The sequence below is a fragment of the Cheilinus undulatus genome, linkage group 9, assembly GCF_018320785.1.
Source record: "Cheilinus undulatus linkage group 9, ASM1832078v1, whole genome shotgun sequence".
NCBI lineage: Eukaryota > Metazoa > Chordata > Actinopteri > Labriformes > Labridae > Cheilinus > Cheilinus undulatus.
The window spans coordinates 22,350,600-22,373,458 of record NC_054873.1 but is presented as its reverse complement, the minus strand read 5'-3'; the positions used below and the strand labels follow the sequence as shown (position 1 = coordinate 22,373,458).

Genomic DNA, 22,859 nt, shown 5'->3' with positions numbered 1-22,859 from the left:
ACGTGGGGCCAGAGTTGAACCTTCAAAACAAGGCTGCTCTCAGACATGGCTGATGTTCATATCAGACAAAGGCAATCATCTCGTCTCCCCCCGCAGTGCAACTATTACACAAATGCTGATAGGAAGAGGCGGACGGGTGTGTTGTGAAAGAAGCGCGAGATATTTAAGGCGAAAAATATGTATGCCGAGTTAGCTGCCTAGCTTCAGTTTGGAGTATCGTCGATAGATTGGTCATTATTGTGTCCTTCACGGTGTTAGAGGGAGTTTAATCGACACATTTATAGCAGCCTCGATACCTTTGATATTTTACAGCATATCATTTCAGATTTTATATCCGTGTTATACAAACAAGCTGCCGACTCCCTCTTTTTCCTCCTTGTATGGTGATAGAAAATCAAGGATTTTTGTTGCACCTCACACCTCCTTCCCTCCCCATCCCGTTAGTGGTGGTCTCACCCGAAAATTCATCAACTTTATTAGAGCAGCTAAAAAAAATAATGAGAGGCGGATGTGGAATTTGTGCCGTCTCTGTCAAATTTGGATATCATCGTCGGCACATCAATGCCTGCTGCTGCTGTTGTTGTTGTACATGGTGGGACGGACGGATGATGCCTTGTGGATCCGCGGGATGATGTCATGTATCGTTGCACCCCACGTGGGGGCCGTCGCTCTCCGATAGGCAGATGTGGCCGTATTCCTTCCGAGTAATCCGATTGGACAGATAGGCTCTTTCACGGCAGTTCAGTCCTGCTGCCTGTGTGTGGCAACCAGGGTAAGCTGGACAACTGGGGGAAATGCGAGATTGTGGAGAGTACCATGTTACGCTTTTAAAGAATCTCCAGCCTCTTCGAGTCGGAAGACAGATTTTTGGGAGCGTGTTTATACATTTTTCTCTCTTTTTTTGGGATTAACTAGCCACAAAAGGCGCACATTCCTCGGAGGGTTCGCGGCGGAGAATAAAGTGCTTTAATCGAGCCCGACCGCACCAAATTTCTCCCAACTGCTTCCTCAGTGTGGCTGGGTGCGCTCCGGAGAGTGAGAGGATGCTTGTCGAGATCTGCGTCCACCACGCTTACATTAGGAGGGATTAAACGCATGAATTATTGCCGAGTCTGTTTCTTCTCTAGGAACAAAAAGTCGCTGGGACGACAAGGACGCACGCACGGGTATGTATCTACCAGAGCTGTTAATTTTGTCTTTAGTTGTTTCTTATTTATTGGGCGTAAGCTCCAACAGCGAACCGTTTCCATCGCTCTCCGCGGAGTCGAGCAGGAGGTGAAGCCAGCTGCTCTCGGCGATGTCCTAGAGCGGAGCTTTATGTTCATTTGAGGAACATTGCTGAAAAAACATGCAACAAACTAGCGAATTTTATGCACGCATTTGCATTTTTACGCAGCTAAAGTGGAACCTTTATTTCTGTCGTGTTTCCATCCGTGTAAACATGGATTTTCTTTCAGTGTATCGCTGACCACTGACCGAATAAGGTCAACATGAAGACAGTAGTTCTGGGCATGTGTTGCTTTTTGACTTAAACTGCAATATCATGAACTAGTTTGGCTTCCAAATTGTTTGCAAACAACCTGCGAAAAAAATCAGTTTTTGTTTTACGCATATAGATTAAAACGCGTCATTTTTCAACACAGGATTTTTCTCGACCTCCCCCCTTTACCCCCACCCCCTGTCTGCCGAGACTGGTGTGGCTGTGAGCAGATATCAACCTTTTCTCCGAAGGACCTGCACACTGGAGACATAAACAAAGAATACATTACAAGATGTATCCACAAGGCCGACATCCGGTAAGAAGAAGCTTCCTCTACACTTCGAACAGCTTGCATATTTATCTGACAATGTTGACATGGATCCTGACTGTGCTGTTTCCCTTTGAAGTCTGCCACAAAAAGCGTTTTACACCCTTAATGTAGCTCGTCAAATTTCAATATTACAATGCATTTATGCTACATAGACTGTGCACTTAGTGGTAAATGGATGCAGATGGTTTGCATGCCTGGAGATATTCACTCAGCCATACTCTAACATATGACTGCTGAGTATGAGGACAGCAGTTCACTTCTGAAATTACATTTCATTTTCAGTGTGAAAACCTATTCATGTGGTGTTATTAGCTTCTGGAGGTGTGAAGCAGAGCCACCTCTTTGCTGTGGTAATGTCTTACTCACCAGTGCAGAGGAGATATTATTCTGAAAGTAGTCGATAATGTGAGAACTATTCAGCTCCTTTCAGCTGCATGGGACACACAATGCAGGGGAAATGATGAATAAAGTTTTTTTTGCTATGACTGGACTGATGTGATTTTTTTTTTTCTTTATAACCTTTCAGGCTCCACATCAGCCTGGCCAGCCTGGCTTCAAATTCACTGTAGCAGAGTCTTGTGACAGGATTAAAGATGAGTTTCAGTTCCTACAGGCCCAGTATCACAGGTAATGATTACCAAAGTATGTCAGAGACATTAACCTTCTATTTAAATGTAATGGTTTTGGCTAATATTTGGTTGTTGACTCCAGCTGGAATGCAAAAGGCACTGCTGCCAGTTGGTTAAGTGGGAAAGAGTTATTAAAGTTGTAGAAATGCCTGAAACTGACACCTTGTTTTCTATTTTAGTCTAAAGGTGGAGTACGACAAACTAGCCAATGAGAAGACAGAGATGCAGCGCCACTATGTCATGGTAAGATTATGTTACAATAGGGAGCAATTATGGCTCCAAATTGCAAGGCTTGTAGTAGATGTAGTTTGGGTGGAGTGAGAGGCACTATTGTGATCACCTGTGTGGTGGTTAAGGGCGGGTTGAGTGTCAGGTACAGGCCTGTGAAAGCCCCCAGGGGGGTTTGATGTAGCTGGTTGTTACAGCGAGCTCTTCCTGACAGGCGGGCGGTGGGCGGCGGTGGTGATGTGGCTCCATTATAGAGCGGCCCTGATCTCCAAGGGGTCGACCGCAGCGTTGCCCTCTGTGCGTGCTGATCTGATTATTCTCCTAGGAGACTCCATGCTCACACATATGCACGGCCATAAATTAGCTGTGAGGCTGATGGTGAAGGGCCGGAGAAGTCAGTGTGTGGGAAAATGCACCACAGCAAACAAAATGGTGGACGTGGAGAACATGCTGCAGCTTCTTTTGCTTTGCATCAGTGTTAGTTTCTGTTTGAACCTAAATTATTCTAGTGGTAGGAAAATATAGGTGTGCTGTGGTATGACGCAGGAATTTGGCTGAGACATGACGCAATCAGAAGGTTTCCTCTGTAGTGGTGTGCTCTGTTGTCCCAGGTAAACACACCCGGGATGACTTAAACCAATACATGCAAGCTTAAGTTAAACATTCTTCTCACAGGAAAAGAACATGTCAGCCTGACAGGGAGGAGGTTAGGTAAACACGTAGGGAAGTATCCCACAGCCAGCACAGGGTGTCAGGTTACGCTCCGGCTGTGGTGCTCTGATCCCAGACAGAATGGCTCTCTTGTTTGAGAGTAATTTTCGAAGAAGCTAATGGACTGAATAATGCATTGGCCTCATCAAATAGACACTGACTGGAAAGCCATTTCTGCCCTCGCTGCCACTTGTGGGCTCCATGGATTACATTTCAGCTAGACAGACCGACCTGGCCTGCAATGTCATGAGTGTTGAGCAATTGGGTTACGCTAAGTAAACAGACATCCTGGAGATCTGAGGGCTTAAGGTGGTGATCAATAAATCTAACCCTTTCTTTTCTGTGCTCACACTATAAACAACCAAATATCGATTTATTGGATATTCACTGCCAGCTGCTCAGTGAACTCCTTTTTTGTCTCCTTAGTTTATCACAGCAGAAACCTGATTGTATTTAAGTTGAACCAAAATGTTCAAATCCATTCAATGATATTATTAGTGTTATGATTAATAAAACTACTTAGTGTTAAAATAAGAACTAAAGCTACCTCTATGAGAGTCTTAAGGTACCTCAATTAATGAAGTAAATGTTAGCAGAACTTGATTGTAATTCTTAACGTCTTGTTATTCATCACTAATAAAAATGTTTTCTCTTCTTTTCAGTATTACGAGATGTCCTACGGGCTGAATATAGAGATGCACAAACAGGTAGGTACCATCGTGTTCATCATATTTTGCAGCTCAGTGGTTTCCCCCAGTGTCAGGGGATGTGAGACCCAGGGGGAGCTGCTCATAGACTGTGTACTGAGCAGCGCTAATAGGCTGTAAACACAGATCTACTGCACACAAACAGGGCACAACAATTGTAAACATGTACTACTACTTGTACAACTGCTGTGACTGGTGTAAACCAAGGATTTGTCTCAGCCTTGTGATAAGATTAAAGGTAGACTTTGGCAGGCTCGGCCTTTGACATAATGATTAAAGGGAGAGGATTCCTGATGGGTCAGTATTTCTCTCAAAGACGAACAGTAATTACAAGATGGGGGCAAAAGTCCTTTAGTCACTGATTGAGCCCTTATCTTCATCAAAAAGATCCTATCTGCTCTTGCTTTACATATCAATCACATTGATGCTTGCGAGATAAAGATTGTATGAATGAGTAACCCTGAGATTCCCTTACATGCTGCTTTAAAACAGTGCCCCCCTCTCCTGCCACTGCCCAGTTTGGTTAATGATGGCAGCATGGCGGATTGGTGCGATGGGGTGATCCATCAGCCTCCAGGGGCCGTGTGTCACACTGCCACATGTCTGTCAGGGCTCGAGCTGCTCTGATAGCTTCTGTCAGGCACTTATCGCCAACCAGAAGACAGGGGAGGGGGATGGGAGCTGGAGAGACACGTAGGAGTATGGAGCTGAGAGGGGGAGGGGCTCGACAGCCTGGCTCTGTGTAAACAGGTTAATCGACTGATCCATTTTAGCGCCTGACTTTTATCAGGAACCTCAACAGAGCTGATGGAAGCGCTTGAATTATTCATCAGTGGGGCCCTAACCTGCTGAACGGCGTGTTTGTGAGCAAACAGTGTGGGCCCCGTCCATGCAGCTCCCCCAGCTTACAGCTTGGACGGAGGAGGAGGAGAAGATGGGGAGTGGTTAACAGGCAGGGTTGGGATGGATTATTGGATGCACATAGGCATATTATTTTCCTGCCAGGAGATTTATTCCACAGTGAGGAAATCCATTCCTCTAACTGTGCCTTTTTTCATTACTGTGCAGGAGCATAATTCAGATTTCAGAATGCAAATACCAGCACAGCTAGGACTGATGTGGCAGCATTATATCTGATCCCACTCTTTCTGCGTCACTGCATGTAGATTTAAAGCTAATTTCTGTTGCATGATGTCAGCCTGAAAATAGATTTTTTTTCTGAAGTAAATCACGTTTTTTGCTACCTGTAGTCTGAACACAAAAAAACTAGCCCTATGGCTGTGAGAGTTGCTAAGTAGTAAGCTATCTGCCAAACACAGAGCCAAAGGAAACTTTGTCAGCCAGCAGATCACAGTACTCATACAACAGGGGTGTGTATTGAAATGTGGTTGGAGAATGTGGCTCTCAAAGCCATCAGTGCTCCCACATCATCTGTTTGTCATGCTGGACAGGACTGGAGGGTAATGATTACAGGTTGTCAGCTCCTGGGTGTCAGGTTCACTTATAAAACCAGACAGTTATTGTATTTAATCACTGAGAAGGCTTTGGATTTTGTGTTGTTTCTGTTTGAGTGAGTTTATTGTTTTAAGATCTCAAAAAGAATCACCTGACTGACCGTGCGGCTTACAAAGTTAATCACAGTCATGACTCATACATCTATTTAGACAGACTTTTGGCCCTGCTTAGATCAATACAGACAATTTAAAATGTCAATTAGAAATGTGTTCTGAACTTTCCTCCCATTAACAAGAGCTCTGGGGCTTGAGCAACATCTCAGTGAAAATGTGCCTCATTTTAAAGGCTTAAATGAGCCTTGAGGTAAGTGCTGGTCTAATTTTCTTGCACTACAAAAATTGGGAAATGAGCGATTCTGCAATCTTGGACAAATTGGAGGTTCTCCAAATCTGACAAGTCAAGTATTGTTTATAGATGGATCATGTGACCAGCTCTGCCAGTGGTTTCTGCCTCTGTATTCAATACTCATCAGTATCTCGACTCCATTTTCCCACTGCTGATAGCAACAGGCAAGTGAATACCTTTCTGCACGCCATTGACAAGCCAGCCTGAGAGTGCTCTTAAAGTGGTGCTACACAGGTCCGAGTACCTGTAATTGTGTAGCAGCAGCGCAAAGCTGGCCTCTCAAGGGCCAAGCTGTCATCTACTTAAAGTGACAACAGCCCCATTTTTATCTGCCGGCAGAACAAAAAAAAAAAATCCTGCCAGCACTGCACTGTATCTATTTTGACAGCGGCAGAGAGCTGAGCTGATGCCTTTTCCGTGTATTTGCATGTTGTGTGGTGAGAGTGTAGAGGCTGCCAGTTGTTTAGGGCACAGCGGATCAGCCACCTCCTGACCTCTCTCAGCCAGCTGTCACCATGACACTAAGCTACAGAGGAATGGACTGTGCGCTCAAGGCCTTTTCACAAATCCTGTCAAATGTTCGACTGCTATTGACATGGCTTATCTCGACAAACATGGATTATACAGGCTCTGTAGCTTTTCAACCATTTCTGAAGGCGTTCTTGAGCTCTTGCCAGAGCATTTACTACATTGTATTAATACTAATGCCCATAAAACCTTTATCTAACCCCCTAGTGCTTTATTGGTTGTAGGTCACATTCATAGTGTGTGAGAGGGGACTGGGGTTCATTGTCTGCAGACGGTAATCAAGTTATAATAAGCGTTATCTCATGGACTGTTGTGCTTCGTATTACACACATTGCTGTATATTTGTTTCACATCATTGCCTCTGATCCTGAGATTTGTTTCATGTCATATTTCATCTTTGGCTTGTTGTTTGTTCTGCTGGCTCGACCAGCTAAGTGGCTATCCATGTTGCAGCTTGGGTCAGCAGGTCTCGTTCTGTTGGACATTACTCTCCAATCTCTCTGGCTCTGCTCAGAGGTAATACGTCTGGCTGCCAAACTGCCTGGCATTTCTGCCATGTGTAATAAATAAGCTGGCGGTCTGCAAAGTACATTGTGTGTGCTGCTCCAAATGAAAAATCGGGAGAAAATCCCTGTGATGTGTTTGTGTTCCGCAGTGGCCTTGAGTTGAACTGCAGCTCATAAATTCCATAGATGATGGAGCTTTGGCACTGTTATTTTTCTGCTCCCAGTACAGAGCTTCAACCTGAGAGTCTCATCTTCCATCTCTAGAAGAAGAAGGGGGCAGAACAAGCCGGCTGTGCAGTGTTTTTACAGGGGGAGGCGGCACTCACACCTCTTCCCATTTGCTCTTTTTTTATATCCACCATTCATTTGCTTCGTTCATGTGATCGACAGGCTGAAAATTCAATTTAATGACCTGCCTCCTAGCACATAATATGATTTTAAAGCCTGTTACGGTCAAGCAAAGGTGCCATTTGCATAATGATCCTGGCAAGATAGGGCTGCAGCCGTGGTCGTGGCAGTTTGTTGAGACACAGAAGAATGAAGGCAGGGCTATGTGGATGGAGGAGAGGCTGGGAGAGCTGGGCTTCTTAAGAAATGGACGAGGCTTGTCTTGGAAAGGCAAGGCAAAAACACTGAAGGCTAGTAGCTTTCTCGTAATGGTATTGGTCAGAGATTTAAAATGCTTTGGAGGTCATTATGGTCTGTAAACTTTGCTCACTCTGCAGTTCTTCTCACCCTTAATGTAAACTGCCTGCACTGTCACATATAAGTAAACAGTGCTGTCTGGTTAGCAGGCCTCACTTCCTGGGGTGTGGTTGTGTGGTTTAGCTCTGAGGTTAACTGCAGGACAGCACAGTAGCAGATGAGGGGAAGGAGGGCAGAGTGAGAGAGGATCCTCTCAGCACAGCAGCACTCTGCCTGCTCATATCCGTTTAGCATGGAGTGCACTCTCAGCACAGCTGTACTCCATCCCCCTGGGCTCTCCTAATGTTTTAAATATTTCAAATGTCAATATCACGCTGTTTAGAGGATGTTGAGTCAAGCAGTTCTGATTGCCGCAGTAATTGACTTAATCGGTGTAAACATTAAAGGCGGGGTTAGCTGAAGTCACACTGTCTGTTTCATACTTTATTGTCTCATTTCGCTCCTCTTTTGTTTTCCAGACGGAAATTGCCAAGCGGCTCAACGCAATTTTAGCTCAAATTATGCCTTTCCTGTCTCAAGAGGTGAGTTTTGAATGAAGCTGAAAGTGTCACTAAAAATAAGTCACTTATTGTTTGCTGATCTTAAGGCACATCTTAGGAGAGTGTCAGGTTGACTAATAGTTTGTGGTCCTCACTTTTAAAAGTGGAGTAGCATTAGTAAAATAAGGTGTGAAATTCAATCATATGAGTGTTGATGTGGGATAGATGTTGGCATGCCTCAATCATTTTCTGTGAATGTCTTCCTACAGCACCAACAGCAGGTTGCTCAGGCAGTGGAGCGGGCTAAGCAGGTGACTATGACCGAGCTCAATGCCATCATCGGGGTACGTGGACTTCCCAATCTGCCTCTCACCGTGTGTATACCCCTTTTATTCCTTTATTTGACCTAGGTTAGGGGCAAACTTGCACATAACATGATCACTAGCTAGAAATCATCCTTTTTTGTGTCTTATTCTTGCATCCATTGGTTTGAACTGCTAACTGAGTAGAGTTTAATACACCACTAATTAAAGTTAAATTGCAGATTTGCATTCTCTTGAATGAAATATCTTTCTTCCAATACCAAATTCTGTTCTCTTTACTATATCCAAACTATATGCACAACAAATGTGGCTCTAGAGAGCCGGTCTTTTGCTCCGGCTTTGGTCTCTATGGCATCTTCACTGTCTTGTTGTGTGTTTATAAATGTGAGCCTGAGAGCTCTTGAGATCCCCTTTGCAGCCTGTATTGCTTTAATTGGCTAAGGTTTTAACGAGGAGCCTCATCCCTCATGCTGACCTGGATAGCTGTGGGAATTAAAAGGCTGAGGGTGTGCAGAAGGCATCCTGCCTGCGCTGCAAGCTATCTGATACAGTATGGCCAGCAGACAGCCATCAGATCTCTGCAGCAGTTTCTCTTTGCTCTCCACAGCACTGAGCTTTAATGTATGGTGTTCATCCCTGCTTCAAAACACCATCTGCTCCTCATTGATCAGCTATACTCACCCTGCCCTCGTAAAACTGGAGTGATATGGTGTCACCTTTGATGCAAAGCTGGGGCTACTGGTGATCTTATTACTACAGTTGAATCTTGCAGAGTCTTTAGCATGCATAAGAGGAAAGACCAAGAGGTTGACTTTATTGGAATTCAATTAATGCCCCCTTGGAGACCTTTTGTTCCCAGATAATTGCTGAAAATTTTCCAGTAGGTGTTTTACAAGGTGATGGAGAGTTGTTTGTTTTTTATACATTAAGCTGATTTAATTTGTTGTTTCTTTAGATGATGCATGTATTTTCACAGTATAATATTTGGTACTTCTAAAATCTGTTGTACTACTGTCATTATTGCGCTTTGATTTTCTAGGGCTGTAATTACAAATAAGAGGCACTCTGTTGCATAAATCTTAGTGGGACAAAACCAACACCCAAGATAAGTCCAAACTAGCATTATGACAGCCAGAGAAGTGCTTATAAGTGGGGCTGTCAGCCTGAAGTGGACTGTTGAGATATGAAAAGGGTAGCATCAATGCTTTTTGGTTAAAATTTACTTTGTATTTGGAAAGAAATTATTGCAGAACCTTTCAGAGGGCTCTTGACACATCTTTGTTTTTGATTTAGTATTTATTTGTATATAGTAGGCGCAGACCAATTATCAGGCTGACCGATTATTGAGGCCAATATTTGGCATTTAGTTGGTCATTGGTATCAGCATTTTATTTTAACAAGGATCGATAAAGTTAATTTATCAAAAAAGTGCACTACTTTGGTTTCACTGCAAATTGTGTCCTCCTCTCTGGCTTTATTTTCACTCTCACCAAATTTCCTGTATACAACACAATCTGATTGTCCGGATGTCACATCAGTATCTGCCAATCAATACTTTAGCTTAGGTACAACTGACACAGTGATTGTATGGCATCACTTCCTTTTTTCCTGTTGCTACTGTGGTGCTCAGTGCTAAAATGTTTATTTTCCTTTATTACCTCCGCCAAGGAGGTTATGTGATCGGGTGGGTTTGTTTGTTCGTTTGTTTGTTTGTTAGCAACATAACTCAGAAAGTTGTGGACGGATTTCATGAAGTTTTCAGGAAATGTTAGAAATGGCATAAGGAAGAACTGATTAGATTTTGGGACTAATCCGGATAACCTTCTGGATCCAGGACTTTTTTAAACGATTCTGTACTATTGGGAGATAGGGCTGCACTATTACCACTTTCCACCAGGAGATGGTGGACATGAGTAACTTATCCAAAGTTTTGGAGTTTATAGAGTTTAAGAGATGCACGCCTGGTCGAGGAGACGAGTCGGAGCATAACAGAGAGAAAGACAGTGAACTGTAGCGAGAATAGTCACAATGCTGGGAGGAATAGAGGAATATTCACCCTCTGCCATGACTTTCACACGTAGCGAAGCCACTGCTTTGCCTCACCGTGTCTCCACCCCACTGGGGAGGGAGTAATCGGCTTCACTATTGGGAGATAGGGCTAATGGCAGAGGTCTGTGCTCTCTGAGTGCTTTTCTAGTTTTTGATCATGTTATTTTACTTTGGCCACATTAAGTACATTTTAAATGTCATCATAAATGCGTATCAGCTCCAAATATTGGGCTCATGAATGACTAATAATTTGGTATTGGTATCGGCCCTGGAAAAAACCAATATCGGTTGACCCTAAGTATATGGTGTTAATTTTTGTGTTAAGTTTTGTCTTTCAACAGTTTCACAGAAACTTTAATCTGATAACCAAGTTAAATAAACTGCCCTGGTGATGCAAGTTGTAGTATTAGAGTGAGGGGTTTGTAAGGACATTTAGCAATGCAGATTAATATATATTGTTCTTAAAAAACAATAAAAAGCTTGATCTGCATAAATTGATCAGTTTAAGATATATCAAATAAGCCATTCATGACTTAAGAATATGGTCTTTTTGGAATCAGCTGTTAGACTATTAGGCCTCCACCCAAGTCACTCTGGGTGCTCATGTCAGAGGAGGTGGAAATGTAGCTACTCTATGTTTTACGAATGCCTGTCCATTAGTTATTCATCGAGGAGAAGCTCAGTAGGCATGCCAAAATCCTCATGCATATTGTAAAGCAAGGTGGGGTGAAAGAGCGTGCCAGGCAGACAGACAGCATCCAGGAGCCAGCTGCATGCCTTATTGATGGGGCTGAGGGCCATTAATAGGATGCAACTAGGGCAGCTGCTTGTGTGGAGAGGAACCTGACAGGTGGTGCTTCCTGTTTGATTAGAAAACGCACAAAAATATTGAAGTCAGCCAAAGTGCAGGTCAGATAATGCCACCTTTATCCCTATGAATGTAAAAGAGCTTTCTTTGTCTGTAACACCATCATTAATGGTATAAAGTGATGGAGCGAGCACAGCTGTAGCTCTGACCATTTTCTGTCCTTTTTTAGCAGCAGCAGGCTGCCTACCCTGCTCTCATGGTCAGTGTCATCTATAAATACTTGTGTGCGTGTGCTGATGTTAATGCACTTGGTGTGTGCACACATCTGGGCTTGAAGGGCTTGTGCATGTTACATGGCCCTTTTCTTGTTCAAGTGCCATGGGTTTTATGTCTACTAAGTACACTTGAGACTACACTTATACATTTGCTCGATTTTGCCCGCCTGTGTTTTTTTAAGTACATCTACTCTAAAAAGAAGGAGCAAAGAGTAGGTCTTTATCTTAGAATATTAAATTAGAGGAAATAGGCCAGACTCCTTTCTTTATTTATTATTGTCTTCATTTATGGCTCTCTAATGAGGGCTCTTGCTGATCAACCATGCATATTACCCATCAGTGCCTCATTAAACACAATGAGCAAGGCTGGTTCTCCCCTGCCAATGAACTGGCTCCTTAATTTCCCTCATGGACACAATATTATAACACTCTCTCTCCCCCTCTCTGTCTGTGTCCTGGGTATGTTTTGAAATTGGATTGACATCTGCCTTATAGAGCAAAGGACAGGGCTGCAAGTTAGAAACCTCAGATTTATCCAATCTCATGTTCTCTACCTTCAGGGGAGATATACATCAGAGGGCAGTGAGCAATTAAAAAGGACCTCCAGGTATGATTTCTAAGGACGTATTTTAGTAGTATTTGCCCTTTGAAAAATCTGTTTAGACAGGGAGAGAAGGAATTTAAAAGTCAGTTTCTGCTGGGTTAATGTATTTTTCTGTGTAAGTCTGGCTCACTTCATTGTTCAATGTGTCATCCCATCTACCCAGTCGTTACAAAGTGCCTGATACTCCTGAAATGACCATAAATGGTCTCTGATTGAAGTGGGCCTTGTAAAAGAGAGGAGGTGCATGCTGTAACAGCAGCTGAATTATTCAGCTGGCTCGTACGCGGGTAATAAATTGCTGATGTTTTTATTGGTGTCTCAGCTAAGTATTATTTAACCTTGCTTTAAACTGCTTACTTCCATGCTGAGTGCCTTTTAACTCCCATCCGTTTCCCTGTGCCTTTCAAATATTGATGGTGAATATTGGAGGGTTGACTGAGTGCCAGCATGGGACCCCTGGTCCTGGCTCCCGGAGCAGCCTTGCAGACATACACACACTCTCTCAAATGCTCTGAGTGAGAGGGAAAGAGTGCCAGCTCTTGGCACTTAGAGTTCCCTTGGTCTCTTAAAGTTTGGGTGTGCAAATGATTCATGTTCTGTTAATCCAGGAACATGAATATGAGAGTAGTAAATAGATGCTGGTTGTGTTTTTGAAGTGTTTAAAAAGCAGGTAGTTGTTTAGCCCACAGGCTCTCATATTCCTGCTCAGCTTCATGTTCCTTAAGAGGATTGCTAAACTCGCTCGTGGCAGCAGTGCTGTAGTGCTGCAGTATGAAATGTGCTAGTTTACCTGATGTAAAATGATTTCTTGTGGTTTATGTCAAACTATGTTTTGCTGTTTTTTATTGAAACACATGTCTTTTACATACATTTTCAGACTAATCATGCAATACTAATGCTAATGCCTTGAGGCCCTGCATCTTCTGCATCAGACGTGTTGAGCACTTGATCGTTAGTCATAACTTCTGCTCTCTTCAGCACAGATCTAGGGCTTATGCCACTCTGGCCTGGCATGGAAATAGCACGGTGGGAGGATTGCTGTCCTATCCTGACAGTAATAGATGTGTGAATGTGCTAATATAATCCAGGGTTTAACTGATCAGCCTCATGTTTAGTGTGGTTTCTACTTGCCCTTTCCCTCCGACCCACTTGGTGTCTGTCTGTCTTTCTCCCTGTCTACTTACAGCAGCAGCAGCTTCAGGCGCAGCACCTCTCCCACGCTGCTCATGGCCCTCCGGTCCAGCTTCCACCTCATCCCTCAGGTCTGCAGCCGCCTGGCATCCCCCCTGTGACTGGCTCTGGATCAGGCCTGCTAGCACTAGGGGCCCTGGGCAGCCAAGCCCACCTACCAGTGAAGGATGAGAAAAACCACCACGATCTAGAACACAGAGGTGAGGAGATAGGTTCAGGCTTATGCTACTTAACAAGTTTATTTAGAAGAACTCACACATTTTAATTGAACATTATTGCATAGAGGTAAAACAAGGAAAAAACAGTTTAGTGCAGCTTACTCGTCACTCTCTAGAGCAGGGCCCTTAGGTGAGAAGCTCATCCTGTCTGTTCACATTCTGTCTGGGTAATGAGCTGGTACATTCCCAACCCATGACTGCATAAGCTATTCAACAGCTCCAACACACGACGATAAGAGGGGCCTTGTGCCTTGTAGTTGATTCTCACACGTTCAGCCAGAAGCATGTTATGATATGCTAACTGACTTGTTTTTCCCTTTGCTCCACTTGCTTTCATCATCACCTCTGCTACCACTGTGACGTCTGCCAGAGAGCACGGTGAGTGTCCAAACCTTTAAACTGTTGGTTGCAATGCTATGTTGGTTACATAAATCATTTTTGTCTCTGCTGCTAAAGTCAAGGAAAAGTTCCTGCTAAACAGCATGCCACTTCTGATTTCATGCACTGTTGTAATCTGCTTTCAATAAAATGATTAATTGGAAATGAGGTTTGGAATATAAGTCCTGTGCTTTTAATCCAGAAGGGAAATGACTGGTATCATGCTGGAGAGATTAGAAGCCTTGTAATTTCATCACAATTAAAGAAAGACTTGGACTTCCCCTTCTTAAAGGATTTATTTGATCCCTTCTACTGTCTCCCCTATTTACCAGCTCACTCTTTCTCCTCCTTGGCATGTGATGAATATTTATGAACACAAATGGAGAATTGTTTTGTTTTCTTTCTCTCCACCCTGTCTGGCTGGAGCTGCTAAAGCATTTTATTTGAATGGCTGCGATCTCTGATGGCTTGTGATGGGCCTGTGAGATTGTGTTTCTGCAGGCCAGGCCAGCTGAATGGGTGCAGTCATGTCTGAAGAAATGGAACTCCTGGGGCGATTAGCAGGCCTGTTTTGTTTCTGTGCTCTTGTCCCAGGTCATCTGATAGCAGAGTGGTGACTTTGGTTAATGAGTCACGCTAAGCATCTCTTTAAAGGTCAGCCATTATGCAGACAGTGGCCTTTTGCCCAGACTGCTAGTCCATCGGCCATTGTTCGCTTCCCTGGGCTGCTACCGACTTAGTCCATGTTGTTGCTTTGGTCTTTAGAGGAAGGGACAGAGGGAATCAGAGGAACTTGGCAGTTTATAAGCTGATGGCAAACTCCTGTGAAAGCAGCTGGACACCTGCCTAGTTCCTCCCATTCTGTTGGTGTTTGGAGTGAGCTGTCCCAGCTTGTGTGGGCAGGCGGGCTCCATGAAGAAGCACCAGTCAGTCCCACGCTGCTGTGCCCACTGGCGGGATATAGATTCTCTTTCTTTATCAAAGCTCATGGTGCCCAAATGCTCTGCGCTGCAGCAATCAATGCCCGATGCCTACAAAATACAGTCTCTCTTTCCCTCTCTCTCTGGATCTCTCCTCCTCTCTTGCGCGCTTAGCCTGACTGGCTCTGGAGAAAAGGCCCTCTGTTCAGCCACAACACGCTGCTCATGTCCCTGTGAGGCTGTTTGTTATCCAGTTATGAGGAAGAGGGAGACCAGCACAGAAAACAAGCCCTCCTCCTTTCAGTTCAGATAACGGCCCATTCTGTTGTTTGGCCAGGGACAAGCCTGTGTGTGAGATTGAGCTTGGCTGGTGTCATGGTACTGCTTGGAGCTGGCCTGCAGCTGCGTTTTAAGAGGGTACAGCATCCATGATGTGAATGAGGCATTTTCAGTGTTTGGATTGGCTCAGTGTGTTCTCTGTGAATTTCTAACTGATGAATGACTCAGTGCGCTTTGTTTTATTGGGTGAGACAAAACGGTGATAATAGTGTGTTTGGTTTTTCTCTTTCAGAACAACTCTATATCCCCATCAGAAAGCTTACGCACAGCCAGTGAGAAGCACCGCAGCTCCTCTGACTACAGCTTGGAGTCTAAGAAACGCAAAGTGGAGGAGAAGGACAGCATGAGCAGATATGTAAGACTAAAAACGAGTTTTTGATGAATACACTTTTTCACTTTCTTGCTGAGATTAAGATTGGAGGGTAGAAATCATTCTTGTCTGTCAATTACACTGGATCAATTGCTAAAGCTGTGCTCAGACCAGACGCGAACAAACGCCTTATTCGTGCATATTATGAACATGTCACTATAGAGCGTTTACTTGCTTAATTATTTTTTCAATTTGTGCAAAAAGCTTGCAAAAAGCACGTCAAGCGGTGAAGGAAAAATATGCTTGCCAGACGGGGTTATGCTAACTCAAGCAGTGCTAACCATGGTGCTAACTTGGTAGTAGATGGCTGAAATCAAGTGACAGGTAAATGTTTTCACAACTTGTCAGGCAATCTGAGCTCCCCACTCACTTTCCTGCGAGCGGGCTCCTTTATGTGCTGGTAGAATCTACTCGTTGTGTCCCATAGCTCGGGGTAGCCACAGACAGACACCACAAATTTCTCCATTTCGAATTTGAATTACCCCCCCCCCCCCCCGGGCTGGTCCTTTGGAGATCCTCTGGCGGAGAGATTCTAATGATATGAAATCAACACTAGAGGTTCTCAATGCTGATTAGCCATTTCAGCAAGAGAGATTAGCTTGGGTTCAAATTTTTCAACTCTTGCTAATAAGCAGACAGCATGTTGGACATGGCATGACAGTTACTCGCTCAATTTGCTGATTTGTGCAGCACATTCACGGTGTTCACGCTGCCCGAGGCAAATTTGTGTCTGCTTGTGTCTTTACATTGACTTTACATGTAATTAACTCACGCAAATGATTTTTACTTGCATCTGGTGTGAACACAGCATAAGCACCAACATAAGAATGGGTTATCATAACTTACATGCGTAAAAAAGAGAACTTGGTGAAATAGTGGGCCAGGTTCTCTAGAGGTTTAGAACAGCACTAGTTATGCATTTTATCTTCCACACTGGTTGCCAGAGATGTGTTTTACAAGGTGTAGCTAAAAGAAACAGTCAAAAATTTGCCAATTATCTTTACAGGACAGTGATGGAGAGAAAAGTGATGACCTAGTGGTAGACGTGTCTAATGAGGTGAGCAGCATTTACAAGTAAATGGCTCATTGAAATGAACAAAGATTAAGCTTTACTTAAACATTGATCTTTTTTATGTTTCTCCAGGATCCTGCCACACCACGTGCAAGTCCTGCACACTCTCCCCCTGAAAATGGCATTGATAAGCCTCGCCCTCCAAAGAAGGACACGCCCAACAGCCCTGCATCAGTGGCATCCTCCGGAAGCACCCCATCCTCCAAAACCAAGGATCTCAGTCATGTAAGACACAGAGAGTTCACAACAAACTAGGACAGAAAGGGTTTAAATGAGAATTGCAGAGAGAGCAAAGGGATATGTGCAAATAAATCTGGGACGTTTTCTGCAGTGGATTAGGAATGGCTGTCGGTGCTTTAAGTGCATGACTAAACGTCAGGGATAATATTGTCCCGCATCAGGATCAGTCAGGTCTTCTCTGTTAATAGCTCAATGTATTTAACTATTCCAGGATTTTTCTCCCTCTGCCTCACTAAAAGATTAAAGCCAGAGCAGTAAGGGGATAAAAAAGGCCCCATCTCCATTGTGGCCGTAATAGGTTTTAGAATAAATAGCAGTTTATGGCTCTGCAGGACTATGAGGGTTGTCAGAATTAGATTGGATTAAGTTCAGTTTGCTCTCAAATTGTCAGTGTGCACAGTGCCTGCTTTCTGGGATTGTGATTGTGCTTGCTTTCTCGTTCCCTCGACAGAATGACAAATCCTCTACGCCTGGCCTCAAGTCCAACACCCCCACACCTCGCAATGATGCCCCCACCCCTGGCACCAGCTCCACTCCCGGGCTCAGACCCATCCTGGGCAAACCACCAGGCATGGAGGCTCTTGGTTGGTACCAGTGTTTTTTCCCTCTCTAGGAACTGAGATAATCTTTTTCCTATCCTCTCCATTGTCTTCATCATATTGCATATCAGTTCCTCTCTTCTGTGTTTCTCTGTAGCAGCCCCAGCTTTGCGTACCCCTCTGTCCATCGCAGGCTCCTACCCTACCCCCTTTGCTATGATGGGCCATCATGAAATGAATGGAGGCCTGACTAGTCCTGGTGTGTATGCTGGTCTGCACATCTCCCCTCAGATGAGCGCTGCAGCAGCAGCAGCCTATGGACGATCCCCAATGGTAAAATTATATTCTGTAATTTCATTTAAGTGTGTTTTGCATCTCTTAAAAGCACTGCTAAAAAAATTGAAGAATAATCAGGTTTTTCACCTGACAACCTCTCTCATATCTGTCCATCATAGTTCAGTCAGGACCACTTTGTCAATTTGCTGATAGTGTGCTTAGAGTGAATCTCTTGGCCATCAGCTGAGGACTTGCGTGGATCAGCTGATCTCAAATATATGCAGTGCTCGACTCTGTGGCCTGTCTGAACAAATGCTATACGCTCAATTTTTACAGTTGAATTTAAGGCCAAGTCCACAGGTAGGCTGGTATTTTTGTAAAATGGAGGTTTTTGTAAAAAAAATAATTGCATCCATACCCAAGATTTCCAAAAACGTCTTTGTCGAAATTAAATGCAAAAACGCACTGTTAAGAGCATCTTGTAGTCTTCCCTTCACTGTGTCGGCGAAGCAGCTTACTCAGACAGGCATCAACAATGTCCTTGATCTGTGAAAAATACTACTGCTGTTCTCTGTAATGATCATTTCATTTTCAAAGTTGCCCCATCAGCCTGAACCAGGGTTTCTCTCTTCATCATCATATCAAGATAGCAACTGGACAAGGCCTAAGACCTCCAGTAATGCTAAAGACTTTATTTCATGTGAGAGTTGATGTTATGTTTGGACAGTTCTTTATCTATCTTTGGAAAAGAAAGATAACATGTATGTTTATAAATAAAATGGAGATTTGGCTGTCAGTGTCCATAAAATGATCTGTTTCCTCATTTTCTAGGGGTTTGATCCTCACACCCACATGAGAGCACCAGGCCTTCCAGCTAGCCTCACATCTATTTCTGGTGGAAAACCGTAAGCAAGACAAAAAAAACTGTGCTTCATAGTCATACATTTTTAAAAACCCCAGAGATATAAAACACTTACATGGCTGTACATGGCTGTTTTTTTTCCACCAGAGCCTACTCCTTTCATGTCAGTGCAGACGGTCAGATGCAGCCCGTGCCCTTCCCACCTGATGCCCTTATAGGTCCCGGTATCCCACGCCATGCCCGTCAGATCAACACACTGAGTCACGGCGAGGTGGTGTGCGCCGTTACCATTAGCAACCCCACACGTCATGTCTACACTGGTGGAAAAGGCTGTGTCAAAATCTGGGACATTAGCCAACCGGGCAGCAAGAGCCCCGTGTCACAACTAGACTGTCTGGTGAGAACTGATGTGCTTCATCTTTTGCATATAACTATTTATGTAGAGTAGGGATGTACAATGTAGGATTTTTGATATGCCAATATGCTGTTATTTACATATTTGTTTAAGACTTTAAACATCAGTCCTGAAAACACAGTTTATAAGTTAAAAGAAATGAGAATGAACAAGTAAAAATAATTTAGCTGATGTGGGTCTGTTGGTCCTCAAAGACTCCACAAAACTGTTCATACATACAGCTGATATTTACAGCCAATATACTGCTTGCAGATATCAGCAGAAAGGTTCATATCTGCCGATATAATAATCAACTTTTTAAGCTTAAATCTGGAAATACTGATGTCATGCCAATAATACTGTGCACCCATTATATGCAGTTGGGTTTAAAGGAAATTAACCTTTAAACAACCCATTCTGGTAAATATCTGATAATCTTCAGTTTTATCATACCAAAGCATTTTCTGGTCAGTTTGTTTGCTTAAACGTGAACTTCACTGAAAAATGTGAATGCATAAAGCTCGAAGTATTGCATAGTCAGTAAATATTTGAGAAGACCCTTAATTTGGTTTTATAATAACAAGATTTTTCATCTTTTTTGCCACTGACTTCTTCCAAAACTCTTTCTAGGTCTAAAGTCCTAAACATGTATTGATTGGCTTTGCCCTCTGTGCAACAGAACAGGGATAACTACATCCGCTCCTGTAAGCTGCTGCCTGATGGCCGCACATTGATCGTTGGAGGCGAGGCCAGCACATTGACCATCTGGGATTTGGCCTCTCAGACACCCCGCATCAAGGCTGAACTCACCTCCTCAGCCCCTGCATGCTACGCCTTGGCCATCAGTCCCGATGCCAAAGTCTGCTTCTCCTGCTGCAGTGATGGAAACATTGCCGTTTGGGACCTGCACAACCAGACTCTCGTCAGGTTGGAAGAAAAACTCATATTCACTCTGTGTGAGCTTTGCCTTCATGACAGAATCGCTGCTGTGTGAGTTGTTTGAAAAGATTAAGTCAATAAATGTTTGCTTGCCTTCTGACTTTGATTGTAGGCAGTTCCAGGGTCACACAGATGGTGCTAGCTGTATTGACATATCTCATGATGGCACTAAGCTGTGGACAGGCGGTCTTGACAACACTGTTCGCTCTTGGGATCTGAGGGAGGGTCGGCAACTGCAGCAACACGACTTCACCTCACAGGTATGATCCTGTAACTCAAAAGACATGAATAAAATATTTAGTAAACCCAATTCAAGCAGGAGGGAGGATTCCCTTTAAGGCCCAGAACTGTCAGTTAACACTGTTTGTCCCTTTTCCAGATCTTCTCCTTGGGCTACTGTCCGACTGGGGAGTGGCTCGCTGTGGGTATGGAGAGCAGTAATGTGGAGGTGCTCCACCACTCAAAGCCTGACAAGTATCAGCTCCACCTGCACGAGAGCTGTGTCCTCTCCCTCAAGTTCGCTTACTGTGGTATGAAAATACACACAATATAATGCTTACAATGCCTTCTTACATGGCCTTTGCCTGAGTTGTCTACACCTGTAATGGATCTAAACTGTTCTTTCTGTAGTCTGAATGACTGTTTTGCTTTCAAGGTTTCAGACTTCTTTTTTTTCATTTGAAGATGTTTTGAGAACCTGATTGCACTGTTTCTTTCTTCACAGGTAAATGGTTTGTGAGCACAGGGAAGGACAATCTGTTGAATGCTTGGAGGACTCCTTACGGCGCCAGCATATTCCAGGTATGCCGATCAATACACTCTGTCTGCAGTCAGTCCAAAAGTATGCACAGTTGTCTCTGAGAGAAAGGGCACAGCGACCGCTGCCTGACAGGACTCTCCTATCAGTGAAAATTGAACCTGAATTATTGAACTTACAAAGAAGTCTCTTTGAGGGGCATCAGGCCAAAACTTGATGTCATCGTAATCCAATCTTACTCTTTAGTCAGCTTATTATCTCCTCTTAACTTCAAATGTGGTTGAAAATGTTAACTGCTCCAAGACTAAAATGTTTTTTTCTTCCGCAGTCAAAGGAATCCTCGTCTGTCCTGAGCTGTGACATCTCAACAGACGACAAGTATATTGTGACAGGCTCTGGTGACAAGAAGGCCACAGTATATGAAGTGATCTATTAGAAGAGACTGCTTTGGATCAGAGCATGCTCATGCTCAGGAACAGTAGACTCTACTTCCATCTACCTTTCCTCACACAGACAGCATGGATGTGCCTGCAGCCCCGGGATGGATGGGCAGGAAGTTTAGCAGTGCCAGACTGAACTGGACGATGGTGCTGTTGTGGCCCTGGACGGTGTGACCTCTTGGCTCTGCCCTCATACAACTAACACTTGTACAGCAAGTGCAGTTTGCCGAGGCACTTAGAAGAAATTAATGTCTTGCTGTTTTTTTTTTCTTTTTTGTTCGTTGGATATTTCTTTTTTATTCGTCCTTTTTAAAGTGGAGATAAAGCCCCATGACACAACTTGAAGCAGTGCTTCGCTCTGGAGCTTCTCCTCGGAGGTCCTGTGAAAAGTGTACATAATGGAGTAATAAAAGGCCTTTTATAGATTTATATTTTGGTGTCCAGTTACACTTGTGATGGTTCTTTCTTGTTCACTCCGTGATTTTCTGTCCCTTATGGGGATGGAAATTAGATTAGGATTTTGTAAAAGGATATTCTATTTCAGCTCTCACTCCCCTCTGCTTTTTTTCATGTTTGTTGTCCACAATGACCTTTTCGGAAATCTAATTTGGATTTTTTTTCTTCCTGACAACAGCATTTTTTCTTTGCAATTTGCTGTAATGCAGAACACAACCGTTCATCCAATGGATTTTAACAATGGAGAATTCTTGAAAGGACCTTTTTTTCCCAGACTGGCACGGGAGAGAATTACAGTTTTAAGCTATTACCATCCTTTGGCCCTTTTCATCAGAAATCCATCTTTGAAAAAGACCTATGACAGAACACTGGCTACTTTCATTGACATTAAAATGGATGCCTATCAACTGGAGGACTAATGGGCTTAATGGAAAAGCAGCTGTGACCTGAGATCAGTCTGTTGTCTCAACTGTTGTTTGAATCTTCAGCAACGTTTATGCATCAGTCCAGTGGTTAATTATTTCCTCTGTGACTGACATGCAAGCTTCTCATGGTTACGTATTAATGTGGCAGAAAAAGCCATCACCACCTTAGACATTTCGGGTATGCTCAGTTGCTTTCTCCAGTATTACATAATACTCAACAACAAACTTCTCATCGACAGGAATGGTCTCTGCGTAAACACACGCTAGCCTGTGTAGCATACACGTTTCATCATCCCTAAAGATTGTACAGTTGACAGTTGTTGATGAATCAATAAACTGTTTTTGATATAAAATCATTTTGACTGAATTCCTATCATGCTAATGCCTTGCTGCTGTTGCAGATTTAAAGGAATTATTTGATACTTAGGTATAAGCTTGCTCACTCCCCTGCCAAGAGGTAGATGAGAAGATTGACACAAATCCTGCGGCTCATGTGCTGTAAATATGAGGCTACAGTCAGCAGTCAGTGAATTTAGCTCCACAGCAGGATGGAAAACAGGGAAACGGCTAGCCATGCTAGGATTAAAAGTGAAAATGACTCCAAATTAATAACTTGATTCTGTAATTTCATGAAATCTTCCCTGGTCACCTGGCAACATGCCATGGTTGCTAAACACCAGAAAGTGCTTGATCCTAGAAACAGAAGGCCACAGGGCTTTTTTTAATGGACAACATGGATGTTAGCATTCCCCTTCAGAAAACTGAAGCAAAATATATTTGCTTGATTTAAGATGCAGCTGAAAAACATATAGCCCTTATC

The 22,859-nt window shown here is 43.5% G+C and overlaps 1 protein-coding gene across 3 annotated transcripts; it reads left to right on the top strand.

Annotated features, from left to right (window-relative positions):
- The first annotated feature begins 432 nt into the window (after positions 1 to 432).
- Positions 433 to 22,346, top strand: tle3a (TLE family member 3, transcriptional corepressor a). 3 transcript variants are annotated; one of them, XM_041795222.1, is made up of 22 exons: positions 433 to 1,166; positions 1,644 to 1,796; positions 2,338 to 2,438; positions 2,620 to 2,683; positions 4,042 to 4,086; positions 8,144 to 8,206; positions 8,434 to 8,538; positions 11,574 to 11,603; positions 13,410 to 13,614; positions 14,003 to 14,010; positions 15,502 to 15,624; positions 16,646 to 16,696; positions 16,784 to 16,936; positions 17,403 to 17,535; positions 17,648 to 17,823; positions 18,598 to 18,671; positions 18,776 to 19,025; positions 19,702 to 19,949; positions 20,074 to 20,221; positions 20,341 to 20,491; positions 20,686 to 20,762; positions 21,047 to 22,346. In XM_041795222.1, exons 2-22 carry the CDS (start codon positions 1,773 to 1,775, stop codon positions 21,152 to 21,154), a joined length of 2,337 nt encoding a protein of 778 aa, XP_041651156.1. In that variant the 5' UTR covers positions 433 to 1,166; positions 1,644 to 1,772; the 3' UTR covers positions 21,155 to 22,346. The 3 variants fall into 3 exon arrangements, with proteins under 3 accessions (XP_041651156.1, XP_041651158.1, XP_041651157.1); XM_041795224.1 differs by lacking the exon at positions 11,574 to 11,603 and having other exon boundaries at positions 434 to 1,166; positions 8,434 to 8,508; XM_041795223.1 differs by lacking the exon at positions 11,574 to 11,603 and having other exon boundaries at positions 434 to 1,166.
- The last annotated feature ends 513 nt before the right edge of the window (positions 22,347 to 22,859 follow it).

Excerpts from the sequence above, each read along its gene's own strand:
- tle3a (XM_041795222.1), top strand. The coding sequence starts at position 1,773 with ATGTATCCACAAGGCCGACATCCG. Across the intron at positions 8,207-8,433 it reads TGCCTTTCCTGTCTCAAGAG|CACCAACAGCAGGTTGCTCA; the intron begins GTGAGTTTTGAA and ends GTCTTCCTACAG. Across the intron at positions 8,539-11,573 it reads TTCCCAATCTGCCTCTCACC|CAGCAGCAGGCTGCCTACCC; the intron begins GTGTGTATACCC and ends GTCCTTTTTTAG.